General features: G+C 33.6%; 1 protein-coding gene across 7 annotated transcripts in view; it reads left to right on the top strand.

The window, feature by feature from the left end:
* Nucleotides 1-16,740, top strand: part of EHBP1 (EH domain binding protein 1) — a 443,082-nt gene that overhangs the window by 387,870 nt on the left and 38,472 nt on the right. For 4 of the 7 annotated variants that reach the window (XM_029937456.1, XM_029937455.1, XM_029937457.1 and 1 more), the window contains 5 exons: nt 3,090-3,197; nt 6,437-6,561; nt 8,942-9,080; nt 9,241-9,347; nt 11,814-11,937. In XM_029937456.1, coding sequence (XP_029793316.1) covers nt 3,090-3,197; nt 6,437-6,561; nt 8,942-9,080; nt 9,241-9,347; nt 11,814-11,937 — 603 coding nt within the window. The remainder of the gene's footprint in view (nt 1-3,089; nt 3,198-6,436; nt 6,562-8,941; nt 9,081-9,240; nt 9,348-11,813; nt 11,938-16,740) is intronic. The other 3 variants (XM_029937459.1, XM_029937460.1, XM_029937461.1) reach the window with 1 other exon arrangement.

The raw sequence follows: 16,740 nt of genomic DNA on the forward strand, positions 1-16,740 counted from the left end.
AGAGAGAGAGAGATGTCATATACATAATACATAATATCTTCCACAAACACACATGCACTTTGGTTCTGCTAGAATGCATTTAGATTTTTTCTACAGGTATGAAGAAATGTGTAATATTAACTGCTGAAAAGAATTCAAAGGTTTATACTAAAACTGAAGTCAGTGAAGGAAAAGTAGAAATCCATTCTTAAGATTTAAGCTGTATAGATCAATTTTTACTCTTGCCCTCCCAAATAGTAATCCTTTCATCTAAGGTTAACAATACATGTATAAACACTCAGCATTGCTCATGAGTGGTAGTGTAAATGGAGTTCATTTAGTTGGAAATAAAAGAATAGCACCTGTTTAAATCTCACAGGAACCCAGCACTGTATACATGGATAATGAAAGGAAATAGAATTTTCTGCATATCCCCGGGCCCTGAAAGTACCCATGTCTGACCACATTTCCAGACTTCTCCATTTCTTTTCATAGCAATGCCATCCTTTCAGTCACTCAGACTGGAGGGTCAGTTTTGATGTCTGCTTCACCCTTCTTCTCAGTATCCCTCCCCAACCACCAAGTATCCCATCAGTAGTTTTCAAATCACATTATACCCACTTCCAATTCTTGTATACTAGGTTAGGCTCTTTGTACTGCTTGCCTGGAGGTTATAACAGTCTCTGACCTTGATTTCCTTTCAGTTCTCCAGCCTGACATCTAGGTCAGCAATCTCACTCACATGAAGGATGATGTCACATATTTAGTTATACTTCCGTGGGCAATTCTTAGACCGCTTTTTCTTTCACATAAGAAGACATATCAGAATGTAAGCAAGAGTTTTATTTTAGGAATAATATTAAAATCACTGTAATTTATACAAGTCATAAATTTCATTGCTTATTTTACTAATTATTTTATACATATAACTGATTATGATAAGACACTTTGATAGAAAATTGCTTATATAGACTACTCTTAATGAGTTCAGTGCTGATTATGTTAGAACACCAGTATCTCTCCATTCATATCAAGTAAAATTTAAACTTCCCATTCTGCGCTTCAGGACTCTCTGCAGCTTTACATTTCAAGGCTTACCTCCCATTATTTCCCTTTAAAATGCTTTGGGTGCACCTAGGTGACTCAGTCTGTTAAGTGTCTGACTTTGGTTCAGGTCGTGATCTCACAGTTCATGAGTTCGAGCTCTGCTTCAGATTCTATGTCTCCCTCTCTCTCTGCCACTCCCCGATTCAAGCTCTGTCTCAGTCTCTCTCAAAAATAAATAAACATTATTTTTTTTTTAATTTTAAGTGCTTTGAAGGTTAATGCTTTTGAAGAACAACTCCTGAAAAAAATCTTTTCATCTTTTGAATTTACTCCGTAACTTATTTTTATCCCATAACACTTAACTGTCGTGTATAGTTTTGTAGTCACTTGAATGTATACCTTTAAGGTGGAGTAAGATAACAACCTGGTACCTCCTTAACACCTAGCAGTCTTTTGTAAATTTTAGATACAGTATGTAGTAGAAATCTGAGGAATAAATAAATGAATGAATGTTGGATTTTGTGCTTTCACTCTAGATTACTTATGGTCAGTAATAATCAATAGAGGCTAGTTGGCAGCCACACTCTTAAAACTACTGACAGTGAACTATCTCTGACAGTCATTCAAGAAAGTGTTGTAAACACTACTTAGCACTTAGGAAATACTTGTTCATTCATTTGTGTTTACTGCATAATTTCTTAGAGAAGAATTTTTAAGGATAATGAAGATGCTAACATTTATGAAATTAGTTGTCCTAATAGGCACAATTGATTAGAAAATATCTCTCAACTGATTGTACTTAAATAATGTAACCAAGTATAATGCCTTAGTGATTTGAAGGCATTTAGCAAATTTTTCCCCAGGGGCATTTCTTAATCTTTTTTTCTTTGTTGTGTTCTTCTAAATGGCTTACATAGTACCTGGGATGTCTTCAATAAATGTAAACAAAAAATATTATTAATATTAGTGATCACAGTAAGTATTTACTTGGGGAGGCTCAAAATCAAACACAAAGGTATACAGGTAGAAGGACAAATACTGAAGCATTAAGCCAAAACTGTAGAATTTTGGAATGTTGGAATACCTCATTATTAATAAAAGTTGCCCAATTAAAGGTTAATGGTACAATAGCAGGGATATTCTTCAACTTTCAGGGCTAGATAGGTATTTCTCCAAAAGGTACACTGCCTTTCAGAATTTAAAGGTGTAAGCCTCTTAATGCAAATCAAACTATTTCCGTGCTTTTTCAAACGCATAAAAATCAAGATTATTTAACTAGTTTTATCACTTGGATTTAGAAAGGAAAAAAGTATATAAAAGAAAAATTTAATGTAAAGAAAAACTCCATTAATTAATTGTGACCCAAAACATTTTACTAAGTATATAAAACCTAGTGTAAGACTTCCTCATTTCCATGTATTTAATTTTCAGTAATAACTTTTTTCAGCTTTCAGCCTCCCAAGATGTACTGTCCTAATTGTTTTTAACTTTCTTTTGCATAAGATACTGTCTGTTCCCATCTCAATCATGTCGTTTAACTTATCCATAATGCTTTCATGATAATATTCATTAATAGTGGAAAAGCATCCAGGACTTCCTACAAATGATTTAAATGTAGCTACAAGTTTATGAAAAATGATTTGTTTCTTTATACATTTATATCTAATAACTGCTAAAAATGTGAAATTGAGAAATATTTTTGATGACTTCATTACCAAACCAACTTTATTTTTGTATATTTGTTGTTAGAGATTACTTACACATTACATTTTAAAATATAGGGACTTGATGAGCTCAGTGATTCAGAGAACATATGTGGCAAATTGTCAAAAACATTTGTAACTTCTTTGACGTGACAGTTCATCTTTAACCCATGAATGTAAAGTATAAATGTTAATCCAGCAGTGAAAAATGACTTAACACTGATTTCTTGCTGATCTGTGTCATACTTAACTATATTTGAATAACTGTCATTGCAATTTTGGGTTTTCTACTTTAGCGTTTTGGATAAATGATATAAAATAGAAATAATATACTAACATTGTTGCTACATGTTCCTACAGATGAAAATGATAATATTGAGATAGATACTAACGAGGAGATTCCTGAAGGCTTTGTTGTAGGAGGTGGAGATGAACTTACTAACTTAGAAAATGACCTTGATACTCCTGGTAATTTCAAATTATAAATATTTTGCATCCTGCTGCATGGCAAACTTTATCATTATATTTTTATTATTACCTCATCAATAATGGTAGTAAATTATAATTGTAGTTTTATTACATCGTATGCCCTCACAAATCATTTAGCTAAATCCACTTTCCATCAATTTTATGTTATTTTGCTTTAATGTTAAAATTAGCAATACAGTTGGAATAATAAATTATAGTTTGTGTTCTCTTATTACTAAAGTTCATTTTTATATTTTATATGAGACAATTTATAGGCATTCAAAAATTGGTTCCCATCTCAGCCTAAATATTTTGATATAATGTTGTAAGGTATAGATGTAGTATCTATGGAAACTTCAAATGTAAACCTCAACCGTGGATCAGATTTTTTGACTTGGTTTAGAATGATAGTCTCACTCGTAATATTATCCTGCAAATTTTGTGCTTACTTTAAATATTTACATAATACCAGTAAATTAATCTACACTACTTAATAACTAATACAATGAGACACTTTGAAAACTGCTTATACAAACTATTAATCTCATATCTTATTTCAGTAAATATTATACCAATAATCACTGTTATTGTTTAAAATATAACATACTTACTCTTGGTTTAAAAGATATAAACCAAAAGATGTAAACTTGGTTCTACATGCGTTGCCTTTATAAGTCAGCATCAGATAGCAATCGAAAGCTTGTATACCTGAGAGGTTCCGTAAATGCTTATTGAATTGAATTCTTCTAGCAATAAAAAGTGTTTGGCAATCTCTGTAGACTTAAAGGTGAGGAAGTGAGATCCCTAATATTTATCTTTTCCTGTAAAAAGCTAAAGGAACTGAGAACAGATGTTTTTCTTCCTAGCCCTGGCATGTCCCTGCAGTGCTAACCTGTTTTGTTTCTTCTTCTGTTTGAAATCATGGTGTCCTTTCTCTAAGAAATAATCACCTAGGGTCTTCCCAACTATAGGGAATACCCAGGAAAACCCAGGCCCTTTCTCAGTAGCTCTTTCATTGTCTAGTGTTAAACTGTACTTTTACTAAATAGAAGTCAATATATTTATAATTGTGCAAATCCAGGAGGATGCTGATATTTAAGGAAAAAAATTAAATGTTTAACCCCAAACTAGGACTACCTTTTATTTCTATTTGAAATGTAGTAGAAGTTGGTAAGTTTGATTTTTTTTTTCTTTTCGAAAAAGATTGTTGTTGCTTCCCCACCCCCTTCCCACAACCACCACCAAAGGCTTTATCAGAAACCAATAACACTACTGCTCAGGGCTTCAGAGGTATAGAATTAAAGCCTTAAGATTCAGTTTATGGAAGTATGAAATCATTGACAATGAATGATACATATTTTCTGATATTGAAGTAGAGTATGAAGATAGGAAAAATTAGCCATTTCTTAGGTAAGGTGAAGGGAATTTTCTCATTTTAGTTATAGCAACTTGATGCGTTACTTTTATGGTTGGTTAATATTAGGACTAGAGGCACCTGATGGGCTTAGTTGGTAGAGCATGTGACTCTTGATCTCGGGGTCATGAGTTCAAGCCCCACGTTGGACAGAGATTACTTAAAAAAATAATAAAACAAATTTTTTAAAATATGAAAGTAACACCCCAATACTTCCATTCACATTAAAAATATATATATTAGGGTTAACCAGCCTAACTCTTGTCCTTTTTAAAAACTCCTACTTCATGTATACCAAACAAACGACCTCTCAGTCTTCTTGATTTTGGAGTTAACTAATACATTGTTCCCAACTCTCAAGCGTGCTAGTAAATGTTGGCTTGTACATAGGGCAGACTCTCCAATCCAGATGATAGGTTATTTCATGGCAGTAAAAAATAGGAATGCAGACTGGAATCTGGAAGCACGTAGCATGTATTATGATTTTTAGCCTTTCTTTATTTTCCCCAAAATTCTTTTTTTAATATGTATATAAAAGTCATAATGTATTAATAATAAATTGTTTAATCTTTATCTTGATTTGACCATAGTTCATCAGATATTGTTCAAAAGAGAAGCCTGGCAATATAAACTGACCAATTTGCATGAAAGTAATGATAATAGCATTTATTAAGAGTCTTATAATTAGAAAACTTATTAATCTTTATGAAAAATATCATTCACCGAATGGTTCGCATGCCTTTTACAACCATTTTATTAAAATTTCCTTTGAGTGAATTTGCTTTAATAGAATTGCTTCCATTTGTTTCTAAATTGTTTTATTATTAAAGATTAATGTACTTGCTAAAGATACTTTGAAATTATTTTAAAAGTTGTAACTATATTTTATTTATTTTAAATTTCTATCCATAATTATTACATTCCAAAATATGATTGTTATGTTTCTCCCCTGTAATTCTAAGGTATTTTTTAAACATATGCCCTATTTCAATGCTGGGTACAAATATACACACTTAAACATTGATTCTAACAATGTATGCAATTAAGAACTTGTTTTAATGTGGTATTATTTGTATAAATTTAATATACTAGAAGAATTGAAAATGAAATAATATAACTTAAGAGTAAATTGTATTTGAGATATCTTTTAGATATCAACTTTGTAGATAGCTTATTTTTTTATATATAACCTATGCAGTTACTTATATAAATGTATACACTGAATGCAAGCTTAGGCTTTCAGGTAAACATAACTACTATTCACAGTATCATGCAACTGAATTATCTTAAGGTATATTGACTATATTCTTCAAGGGAAATGATTTGGGGAGAAAAATATGATTATACATACATATATATGGGTGTGTATATATATATATATATATACACACATGTATATATAAAGAATATGCTAAGAGATTTGATCTTAGTTGTTCCCACATCAAAAAAGAAATGATAATTATATGATGTGATAGCAGTATTAACTAATGCTACAATGGTAATTATTTTGTATTATATAAATGTATCAGATCAGCATATTGTACACATTAAATGTATACAATGTTATGTATCTATTGTATCTCAATTAAAAAACAATATAGTTAACATACCTAAAGACTACTTAGTTACACTATCATTATATAATATGTATTACAGTTTATGTATATATACATATGAAAAACTGCATCTGTCAGGTCTGATATGTTCTTTCACAAGCCTAATGTCTTTTTTAAATATATAGTAATATTTTTATGATGTCTCCTAAATTGATAGCCTATACATATTAGTGCATCTCAGTTATTCATAGTATTTGTGTATTTAACAGAAAAAAACACTAAGTTGGTGGACTTGAAGCTAAAGAAGCTCCTAGAGGCTCAGCCACAGGTGGCAAATTCACTCTCCAGTGCTGCACAGAAGGCTATAACTGAGACCTCAGAGCAAGACATTAAGGTAAACCCCACTTGTTTAAAATATTTGTCTCTCTGTCTGTGCATTCTAGCTTCCACTGCCACTTTATAATCCTAAAATCAATTTCTTACAAGTTCTTCACATTAAGATTAAGATATACATTTTTTATTGAATAGCAAATCAATTAAGAAGCAATATGGTAATCAGTATTCATACCCCGCTTTCCAGAGAAACTACTACTTGAAATTGATTTGCTTGTGAATGTAGAAACTATTATTGACTTTATATGTGTACATATTTTGCTAGGAAGAATATTGCTAAGAGAATTCTAGCATTTTTTTTCTATTACCATCAACCTCTGACTTATTTAGATGGATTAGAATTAACGTTAATTAATACCTAAAGATGGTATGTGATTGTATATAATAAAGATACTTACATGTGTTTTGTGCCAATATGAATTCTAACTTTGTGAGATTTTAGCCAAATGCCACATGAAGATTATTACTATTTAGGCTATTTATACTACCCTCAACAAGCCATCCCTCTTTTCCTCACATGGCATCATTAATATTTCTGTAGCTTTAGGGCACTTCTAGTCCTGTATAACTTTTCACCCACCTGCGGACTACGGGGACTGCACTGCTGACTGAAAGGATTTCCTTCCTCTGACACAGAGATGCTTTGAAGTCCCAAAACAATGACTTTCATTGCTTTTCCCTTATACTGTTGGTTTCTATAAATTGGTGATGAAAGTGTGTGGCAGCACCAGAGGACTTTTGGTCTCTATCTTTGAACAAAAGGAAGCCCGGATCAGGTCTGATTTTTTGCGTTCAATTTAGCTTTCTGCAGTGGATTTAATGCAGAATGACGCTGGCCTAAGAATAATACAATGGATTGAAAAGGCTAACTGAATTAGTGGGTTTAGAGGAATACATTTGTAAAGTGGCAGAAGTCCCTAGTCATAAAAACGTTTCTTAAGATGGGATTTGCTGGCTAATCGCACTGATATTTTAGCATGTTGCCAGGCCTCAAAAAATTTAGCTGTGTTTGTTTATTTTGGTAAAGCCTTGAGTTTTAAACCATTGGGCAGTTATAGTAATAGCAGTAAGAACACACACTTTTCTTAAACAAACAAATAAATAAAAGCCAAAATTGTTTCTATCTTAGCTACATAGCTAGCATAGTATACCCGTGATAGTAATAATAAAGATATTCTGTAACTTGAAAAAGTAAAATGGAAGCATTTTCATTTTTAAGATTTAATTGTCTCAACCCGATGAAATTGGTTTTGTTTTCTAAAAATCTCTTATGTGGTAATTTTTAAAGTTATTTCAACAAAAGGTGTGCTTTAAACAGCTTGTCTTTGTATGGATCTTTTTAGTTAAGATTTTTTAAATGGTGTTTATAAAGAACATATAGAGTCCATCTGTTCTCTTGAAGCTTTCAGCATTGATTTCGGGTTTTATTTTTTTTTTAATAAAATGCAGTTTACACATTTATAAATGAGGCATTCTGTGTTTGTGGAAAAGGATAAACTGTTACCTTCCCCTGAGGATTCTGTATCCCAGGCCTCCTTGAGGCTAGAGAATAGGCCATTGGAGGGCTCCCTCATTACTGATTGTCTCAATGCAGAGGAAGGGCAAAGTCTTGGTAGCTTTTGATAACCAGTTTCAGCATTCAGCAGGCTTAGCTATTAGTCATGCATCTTAGCCTTTCCCTATTTACTTTCAAAACACTTAATAAAAATAATAAAAGATTAGGTATAAAATGAAATATTTGTTTGGTACACAGCACCTCGGTATCTGCGGCTTCCACACACTGCAGTAGTTCAGTCTTCTGGGATATTTCTTGTTGATAGAACCATTTGAATTTGTTACCAGTATTAACATAGGAAGCTCTGGAAAAGATAATTGTAGTTTCCTTAGCTGTAAAGGGCTTACTTACAAATCTGGCTTTGGAAAGTTATAGCTGATGAAATGCAGTTCAGTGGGGTAGTATTATAATCCTACCTTTTAGCCTTCATCCAGCATTAGTGGTTTATCTCAATGGGCATAAAATTAGAAACTAGTTCTTCTTGTCATACAAGTCTGTGGGACTGTACAGACCGATGGGGCAGAATTGCGGGGGACTAGACAGAAGCACCATGGTTTTTAAATTATACATATCATTTGGAGAAGACATGGGGTGTACAGTGTCTAATGAATCAAAGTTATCAAGAGTGACCCTCCATCTGAACTCTGCCTCCCAAAGTTTTGGTTATAGGCAACAGAACTTGTGGTTGAACTATTTAGGGCTCTTTTTTTTCTTTCAAAAAGTTTCTAATTTGGCATTATCTTAAATCAGTAAAATTGTTTTGCTAATATGTGATTTCATGTTTATACAATCAGGATGCTCTTAACTACATTTGCTTTGCTTTTAGAATGGCACAGAAGATCTCCGGACTGAGCGATTACAAAAAGCAATAGAACGGTTTAGAAATCCTGTTGTGTTCAGCAAGGATTCTACAGTCAGAAAAACTCAACTTCAGTCTTTCAGTCAATATGTTGAGAATAGACCAGGTAGGAACACTTTTAAAAATGTTTTCCCATCTTATGATTTAGTAGTATTTAGCTATATATTTATACATATAAAAGCTGATAATGTAAGTCCACATTTCAATACACAAATATCAAGCTTTATAATAATTTTACATGTCTTTCCCCCCCCCTTTTTTTTAAGAGATGAAAAGGCAGAGATCAATACAGGAAGATACAAAGAAAGGAAATGAGGAGAAGGCAGCGATAACTGAAACTCAGAGGAAGCCATCAGAAGATGAAGTGCTTAATGTATATTAATTTTTTGTGTGGTTTCATGATTGCTGATAATTCCAAACTGTATGTGGAAATAGTGCCTTTATTTGTTAAAATGAGATGTTAGGTTTTTTAAGATGTCAATCTCCAGTGCATTCAAAGCAGAGTGAGAGGGGTGCACTGTTGAATTAGTCTGCAGTGTGGTGATAATTGTCAGATAAAAAAAATGAATTTTTCAGAGTTCCACAGCCCCAGCTTCCTTGAGACATTTCCATCAGGGCACTTCCCATAAAGAGATTCCAGTATTGATCTACCAGGAGGATTTTAATTATTACAATAGCAGATACCGCAGAGCTGCAGTTAGAAGGAAAAGTCACATGAGACCTGCTAGAATTTCTCAGCCAACCCATTTTGTTGGCTTGGGTTAATGGGTGTTCAACCTTTCCATTATCCAGATCAGCCGTGAATTACTAGCTGAATGATGTTTGCATTAATATAATATATATGGTAATTTCTTCACTTAATTAACGGGGAGGTTCAGCTCAGTAGGGGTATGGGCTGATCATGTGTAAAATTGATTTGTGAGGGAAATATTTGATAGACCGCAGGGAGAAAGCTGCTTTTGATGGACAGCTGCGGGACAGAAGCAGGAAGGACAAGTTTTAACTTGAATTTTTGTCTGGAAGCATAGCTCTCTAAGAGTGGTGCTACTTTTTTATTATCTATAGTATGTGTAAATATTTTCATTGTTTTTACTGTTAAAAATGGTCTTTGCTGGATTTTTAAATCCTTGTAAATGCATTCAGAATTATAGATTACAAGTTAGGATCCTTAAAAACTTCTCTTTTAAGTTGTACTAAGACAGGTTTTAGTACATAGAACAGCTCACTCATATATTGTGATGGAATATTTAGTATAATTTGTAAATTGCATAATACTTGAGTATACTCTAATCTCACACTAAAGAAATCTGGTTATAAACTTTGTGACTATTTTTAACTGAGCCAATCAGTAAAAACAATGAAGTTTATGTGTTGCTTATCACTTCTGCTTTCTTTTCTTTCTCATGTTGTCATTGCAGACTGTATTTGTTTTGTCCCTTTGTATGGGAATGAAAAAAGGAAAGTCCTTTATGAAAATGCTCCGCTATGTGGCAGATAGGTTATTCCAGATTTTACAGTTACCATTTACATTTAGTCTGTTATAATTTTGTTATGTTTCATATTGAGATGGGAGAATATCCATTTTTATGGATCTCTAAAAAATATAGTAACTTGTTTGATCACAGTATCCTGAGAAATTATCAGTTTTATGATATCTTAAAATATATTTCATCTTTAAGTTTGTCAACTACCAAAATCGATTTAACAGTAAGCTGATACAGAGTTCATGTATGAATTTGCTAGTTTCAAAGATAGATAATCATACGCATGGTTAGATGTATTTGTTGATCATGGGAATTCCAGAATATGCTCATAAATAACATAATTCTTGATTTTGTTTCTTGTTTAAGGAGTCCCCAAAGATAATTCCTCATGACTTCTTAGAGATTATTATGCTTCTAGGTAGGGAAGGGATTTGATAGAAGAGATTGTTCACAGTTGTTTCTCTGAATACATAATGTTACGAGTCCTGGTGATAGCGGTGGTGGTAGTGAAAGTAATCACTTAAGCATTTCTGGTACTGTGTAATAGAATTGCTACTTCAAATAAAACTTCCAAGGATAATTTTTTAAACATGGATGGTTATAAAAAGTAAAATTTCAAATTGAAATCCGAATTTGGTTAGATGGAATTTTAACCAAATCACTGTACTAGTTGCACTAGATCCTTGTAGCAAGGTTTGAAACCACCTGTCAAGTTGGAATTCGCAGCTACAATAATTAGTGATACATCAACAGAACATGTTAAAGTACAGCAGCCAGCTGGAGGGAAAACTGGAGATATTAGAAACTTCTTTTTTATCATTTTTAAAAAGTATTTTAAATAGTACATTTACTATGAAAGCAAGAAATGTGTCCCTTTAATTTTGTATTTCTGTAAGAACAAGTCTGTATTTTTCAGGATAGATACTTGAAGAATCATTTCCTTAGTAAGGCTCTATTTTTGCATATCACACATTTGAATGAAAGGTGTCATTGGTGTTTGTTTTGACAATCGCCAAGGGAAAGATTGTCTGCTATCCTAGTCCATGCTTAAATAATTCTGACTTTAAGGAGAACTTTTTTCTCTGTGTTAACTGTTTAAATATGGAAAATCTGATTGTTAAATTATAAATATAATACTGCTAAACAGTTGAGATTTTCTCTATTTACTAAAGTTTTGCAATACATAGCATTTATGAAAATTTCTTGAATCATAGGGAGTTGCTTTTTTATACTAAGGGTGATACTAACGGTGTTATTTGGTTCTCTAGGTAAGTGCTTTACTAAGTGTTTGTAGAAAGGAAAAATGCAACTTACAAGTGATTTTTTTTTTCCTTCCTGTTTGTTCTCGTTAACAGAAAGGGTTCAAAGACACCAGTCAGTATGTTGTAGGAGAATTGGCAGCACTAGAGAATGAGCAAAAGCAAATTGACACCCGTGCCGCGCTGGTGGAGAAGCGCCTTCGCTATCTCATGGACACAGGTACGGTGCCCAATTACACTGTAAACAGTTTTGGCAAATTGAGCGTTCACAAACTCTTATAGAGTTTTGGAAGTGTGAATCTTTGAAGCCTGAATGTTCAGCAGAACTGCCTTGAAAATAAAAAGGCTGCGATTTGCAGCCACCTCTCTGGGCCCTGGTGATAAGAGTGCCTTCATGGGAAGTGATAACTCGCCCTGATACCGTGTGAGCCAGCACTATTGAACAGTGTGCTCATCCATGCAGAGTTGGAATACACATCTGTGCCTCATTGATATGCTACTGCTTAAAAAAAAAGTAAGATCTTCACTGTTCTACTGATTCATTGGGAAAAAAAAAAGATTTGGCCAGCTAAAGCCATGTACAGCGTGAAACAGAGCACTATGCATAGGGGACGGCTCCATGGGCTAGATCACTGAAATTTGAGAATACTATCTGGTTACTGATGCTCCACAGTTTTTTTTTCCCCCCAAGAGAACAGGTTTTTAAAAGTCTGTAATAGTTTGTGTCACAGTTGCATTTGAAAGGATTAAAGTATATAGGAAGGTTTATAAAAATGGGTTAGAGCAGCAAGTTAGCTCCTAACCAGAGGGTAGATTGCCATTTAATGCTGATTGCCAATAGTGATCGTATAGATCTAAGTGCACAGTGAGCTACTGGGAAAAAAACAGTGTATGTGTATATTTCAAAGGAGTGTATATATTTGTTTAAAATGCTGCTCCTCCTACAAAAAGGGTAAAAATGAGAAATAAATTCAAATTTTTATACCAAATTAAATTAAGAAAAAAATGTCAAAATGTAAGAGTGGAAAATTCATTCCTTTAATTAATTTCTTTAATTTTATTAGCCGTGTTAAAGTAGATTAGTAAAATGGTAGTAGTAAATTAATATTGGAAAGCCTTCCTGAACTTTTTCTTCTCTATTTACCAAAAATATATTTACAATTTAAAAATTCCACCAAAAATAAGCATTTATATGGGACATTTGAAAGTGTCTACATTAGTGAAATCAGAACATATTAGGACAGGAAGAGACCTTTGGCTTTATCTGGCCCAGTGGGTTTCAAACTGTGTTCTGCGGAGCCCTAAAGCTGCTTCAGAGGCACCTCGGGGCTGTCAGGACAATAAGAGAGCAGAAAACAGACAGGCGTCTGGATTTCCTACCTTACTTCAAACCGAGCAGCTCTGAGTTTATTTATTTGAAATAGCAGGCTTCTTGGAAGAGTTCATTTAAAGAAAAGGTTCTACTGCTTAAAATTGAAAACCAGGGGGAAAAAAATCCTAAAAACACTCATCTTTTTAAAACTATTGCCCAACCATTGTACAGAGGAGACTAGAATTCAAGTCACCAGAACCCAATCATACAGGATCCTTCCCATTACACTAGATTATCTAGAACATGTTTATTGTTGCCTTAACAACTTACATGTATGCTCAGTCTTGTACATTTGTGTGGATTCAACAAGTATCCCATAACCCAGCATATTGTTTTGTATTTACATTTTCCTTTTGGTTTCTAGGAAATTTTGAAAGCATTAGTTGTTAGCTATATAAAAATGTAAATACTAGGTAGTATAATTTCTGTATACATTTTTAAATTATTACCTTTAAATATTTTGAGGAGACTAATTTTTTAAAACAAACCTTTTTAATACCTTTTCTCATTGTGTTGGATAAATTAGATGTTACTATACCGGAAGCCTTGTGCCACTAGAAAAAAAAAGCTAGATATTCTGTTTCCTTCCCTTTTTTTCAAACTTGGAACGTGATTTATTGAAAGTTCTAACCAAAACACACTGAAATTCTCTTTCCCATTCCACAAATTATCGCTGAAGCTTTGAAGTGGCCCCATTCTACCTATAGATCATTTATAATTTGAAAGATAGTCGTGGACTACAGATTGATTCTAGAATCCCTTTGGGGCTTTATATTGCTTATGGCACAAGATGGAATCTGACCTAGACTGGGTTGGCTGCTCCAGATTCAGATTAAAATTGGCTTTGTTTCCCAGCTTAGTAAATTCCAGCAATTACCCTGGACTATACTGAACCTCTTCCAGACCAAATAATTGTTTCTCAAGATTTGCCTAAAGCCTAGTTAGCATCTGAAGTAAGAGATAAGGTGTTAGAAAGCGTATATTCATCCTTTTGCTTTTTGGGGTTCCAGTGCTTCCAAACTTTCCACTTATTACAGTAATTAGTACTTTTTTCTCTGACATATTAGTTTACAGTTTCTGAATCTCAGCCTCAGAATTAAGCAAAGCAGATGGTATTATATTCCTTTCATGATGAAACTGAGGCTCAGAGAGGAAAATGACTCATTTAAGAAGACCTAAGTAGTAATGGCTGACTTATGGCTTAAACTCGACATTTTGGGTTTTCTAACTCTTAAGTCAGTCCTCTTTTCCACCATATGTTCTTTACAGAACAAAACATACTTTACCTGCTACTTCAACTTTTATAAATTTCTAGATGCTGAGTATATTTCTTTATTAATTTGAAGCTCACATATCACAAAACTAACCTTTTTAAAGTGTACAATTCACTAGCATTTAGTACTTTCACGGTGTTATACAATCACTACCATTTCAGGAGGTTTTCATCAACAAAACAGAAAGTCTTTTGTGCTCTTTAGGCAATAATTTCCCATTTTCTCCCCCTTGTAATCCCATTGGAATCTCTAATCTACATTCTGTCTCTAGAAATTTGCTTTATTCTAGATATTTCATATAAGTAGAATCAAACAGTAATTGTTCTTTTGTGTCTGGCTTCTTTGAGTTCACATAATGTTTTCAAGCTTCATGCATACTGTAACATGTACCACTACTTCATTCCTTTTTGTGGTTGAATAATATTCCATTGTATGCATATAACCACGTTTTGTTTATTCATTCATCCATTGTTGGATATTTGGGTTGTTTCTATCTTCCGGCTATTATGAACATTGTGTATAAGCATTTCTTTGAATCCCTGTTTTTCACTTCTTTGGGGCATATACCTAGGATTGGAATGGCGGGGTCATATGTTAATTCTCTATTTAACTTTTTGAGGAAATGCACTTACTTTTAAATGGGTTGCACAGTTAGTTTAGAAGATGATTTTGCAGAACTGAGCATACATTTTCCAAAAGAAGCACTGTTATTAGCATCCGCCAGCTAGACAAACCCACAAAAACCTATTAATTTAAAATATCACTAGAGGGGCACCTGGGTGGCTCAGTCGATTAAAAGTACAACTCTTGGTTTCAGCACAGGTCATGATCTCATGGTTCGTGAGTTGGGGACTCACATTGGACTCTGCAGAATTTTCTTGGGATTCTTTCTCTCCCCCTTTCTCTCTGCTCCTCACCCTACCCTTTCTCTCTCAAAATAAAGAAATAAACATTTTTTTAAATGCTCTAAAAATAAATAAAATAAAATATCACTAGAATGGGAGTAGTTGCCCTAGGCCTGAATCCTCAGTTCCCAAAACTTAAGTAGTTCTGGGTTTTCAGTATCAACCCCTTTAGCACGAAACCTCTTGCATCTTGATAGAGAGGAAGATGGAGCCTGGATGGTGGCCTAGACCAGTGGGCATTTTTCCTGGCATGTTAGGAGAAGGCTCTAACAAGGAAGCAGCAAAGGAATGTAATAGCTTCAGTGGGTCCTGCAGCAAGATGACAGTGTACCAGGCATGAGAATGGCTGTGGCAGGAAAGGGCTTGATATCCCAACATCTGTTTGGAGGATATGTGCCATTGGCAGAGACAGAGCAGCTATGGTTTTATGACTGTTTTTTTATGAAACTGAATAATCATAAACTAGCCTGAATACTAAAAAAGACGTGTGTGTGTCTGTGTGTCTGTGTGGTTGTGTGTGTTTTCTGCCATCCTACCTTGGGATCTGTAAAATCCTTATGTAAATACTAAAGAACTTTTTCCATCAGTTCTTTTTATTTTTATTTTTTTATAATTTCTACAGAGAAGAAATAAATATCTAGAACCTAAAGTTTAGAATAATTTATTTCTTTAGGAACAGTAAGACTTATTAGTTAGAAACAAGTGCATTCCAAGTCAACATTTTGTATGTCAGTATAGTGCTTTTTGTAGACTATCCACTATAAAAACTGACCATTTAAAAACATTAAATATATTTAGGGAGCATAAGAATCAAAGAGTTAAAAGAAATAACTTTTCTACACTTTCCTTAGAATGTTTCTTTGCCTCATCCCTTGAGAAGCCAAATGGAGCATTAAAGCTGCCTTAAAGCAGGAAATTGGGCCCATAGGAAAAAAAAAATTAGGTTGTTATTGGAAACTTTCCCCTTTGAATCTTCAGAATTATCCATTATCTTTACCTAAAGATGATAGCATTTGTAATAGCCAGTGTTTATTGCATGCTTCCTATGTCTGGCTCTATAGAAAATGCTTTACATACATCATTTCCTTGTTTCTCACAATGGCCCTATGAGATAGATTCCATTAATAACCAAGACTATTAAAAATCACATTTTTCAGAGAGGAACCTGAGGCCCAGAGAAAGAAGTAACTTGCCCAGTTAATACAGTTCTAAAGTGGTAGAGTCAGGAGTCAAACCCAGTCTGATGGCTCTGGAGCCCATCTTCCAGACACCATATGACATGGTTCCTGCTTCACCCCTCCTCTTCTTGGAAATGAACATCTGGTTCTCTTGGGTTCTTACTACTGATTCTATGGACTCTCCTATCACCATTTTGTGATATATAATTAGCAACTCAGAAGAAACAGATCAGTATTCATTTTGGTTATGAAGGAAGTCACTTGACCAACTCATTTGGCCCATTAGAGACACTC

The sequence above is a fragment of the Suricata suricatta genome, chromosome 4 (genome assembly GCF_006229205.1).
Source record: "Suricata suricatta isolate VVHF042 chromosome 4, meerkat_22Aug2017_6uvM2_HiC, whole genome shotgun sequence".
In the NCBI taxonomy this organism is placed as follows: Eukaryota; Metazoa; Chordata; class Mammalia; order Carnivora; family Herpestidae; genus Suricata; species Suricata suricatta.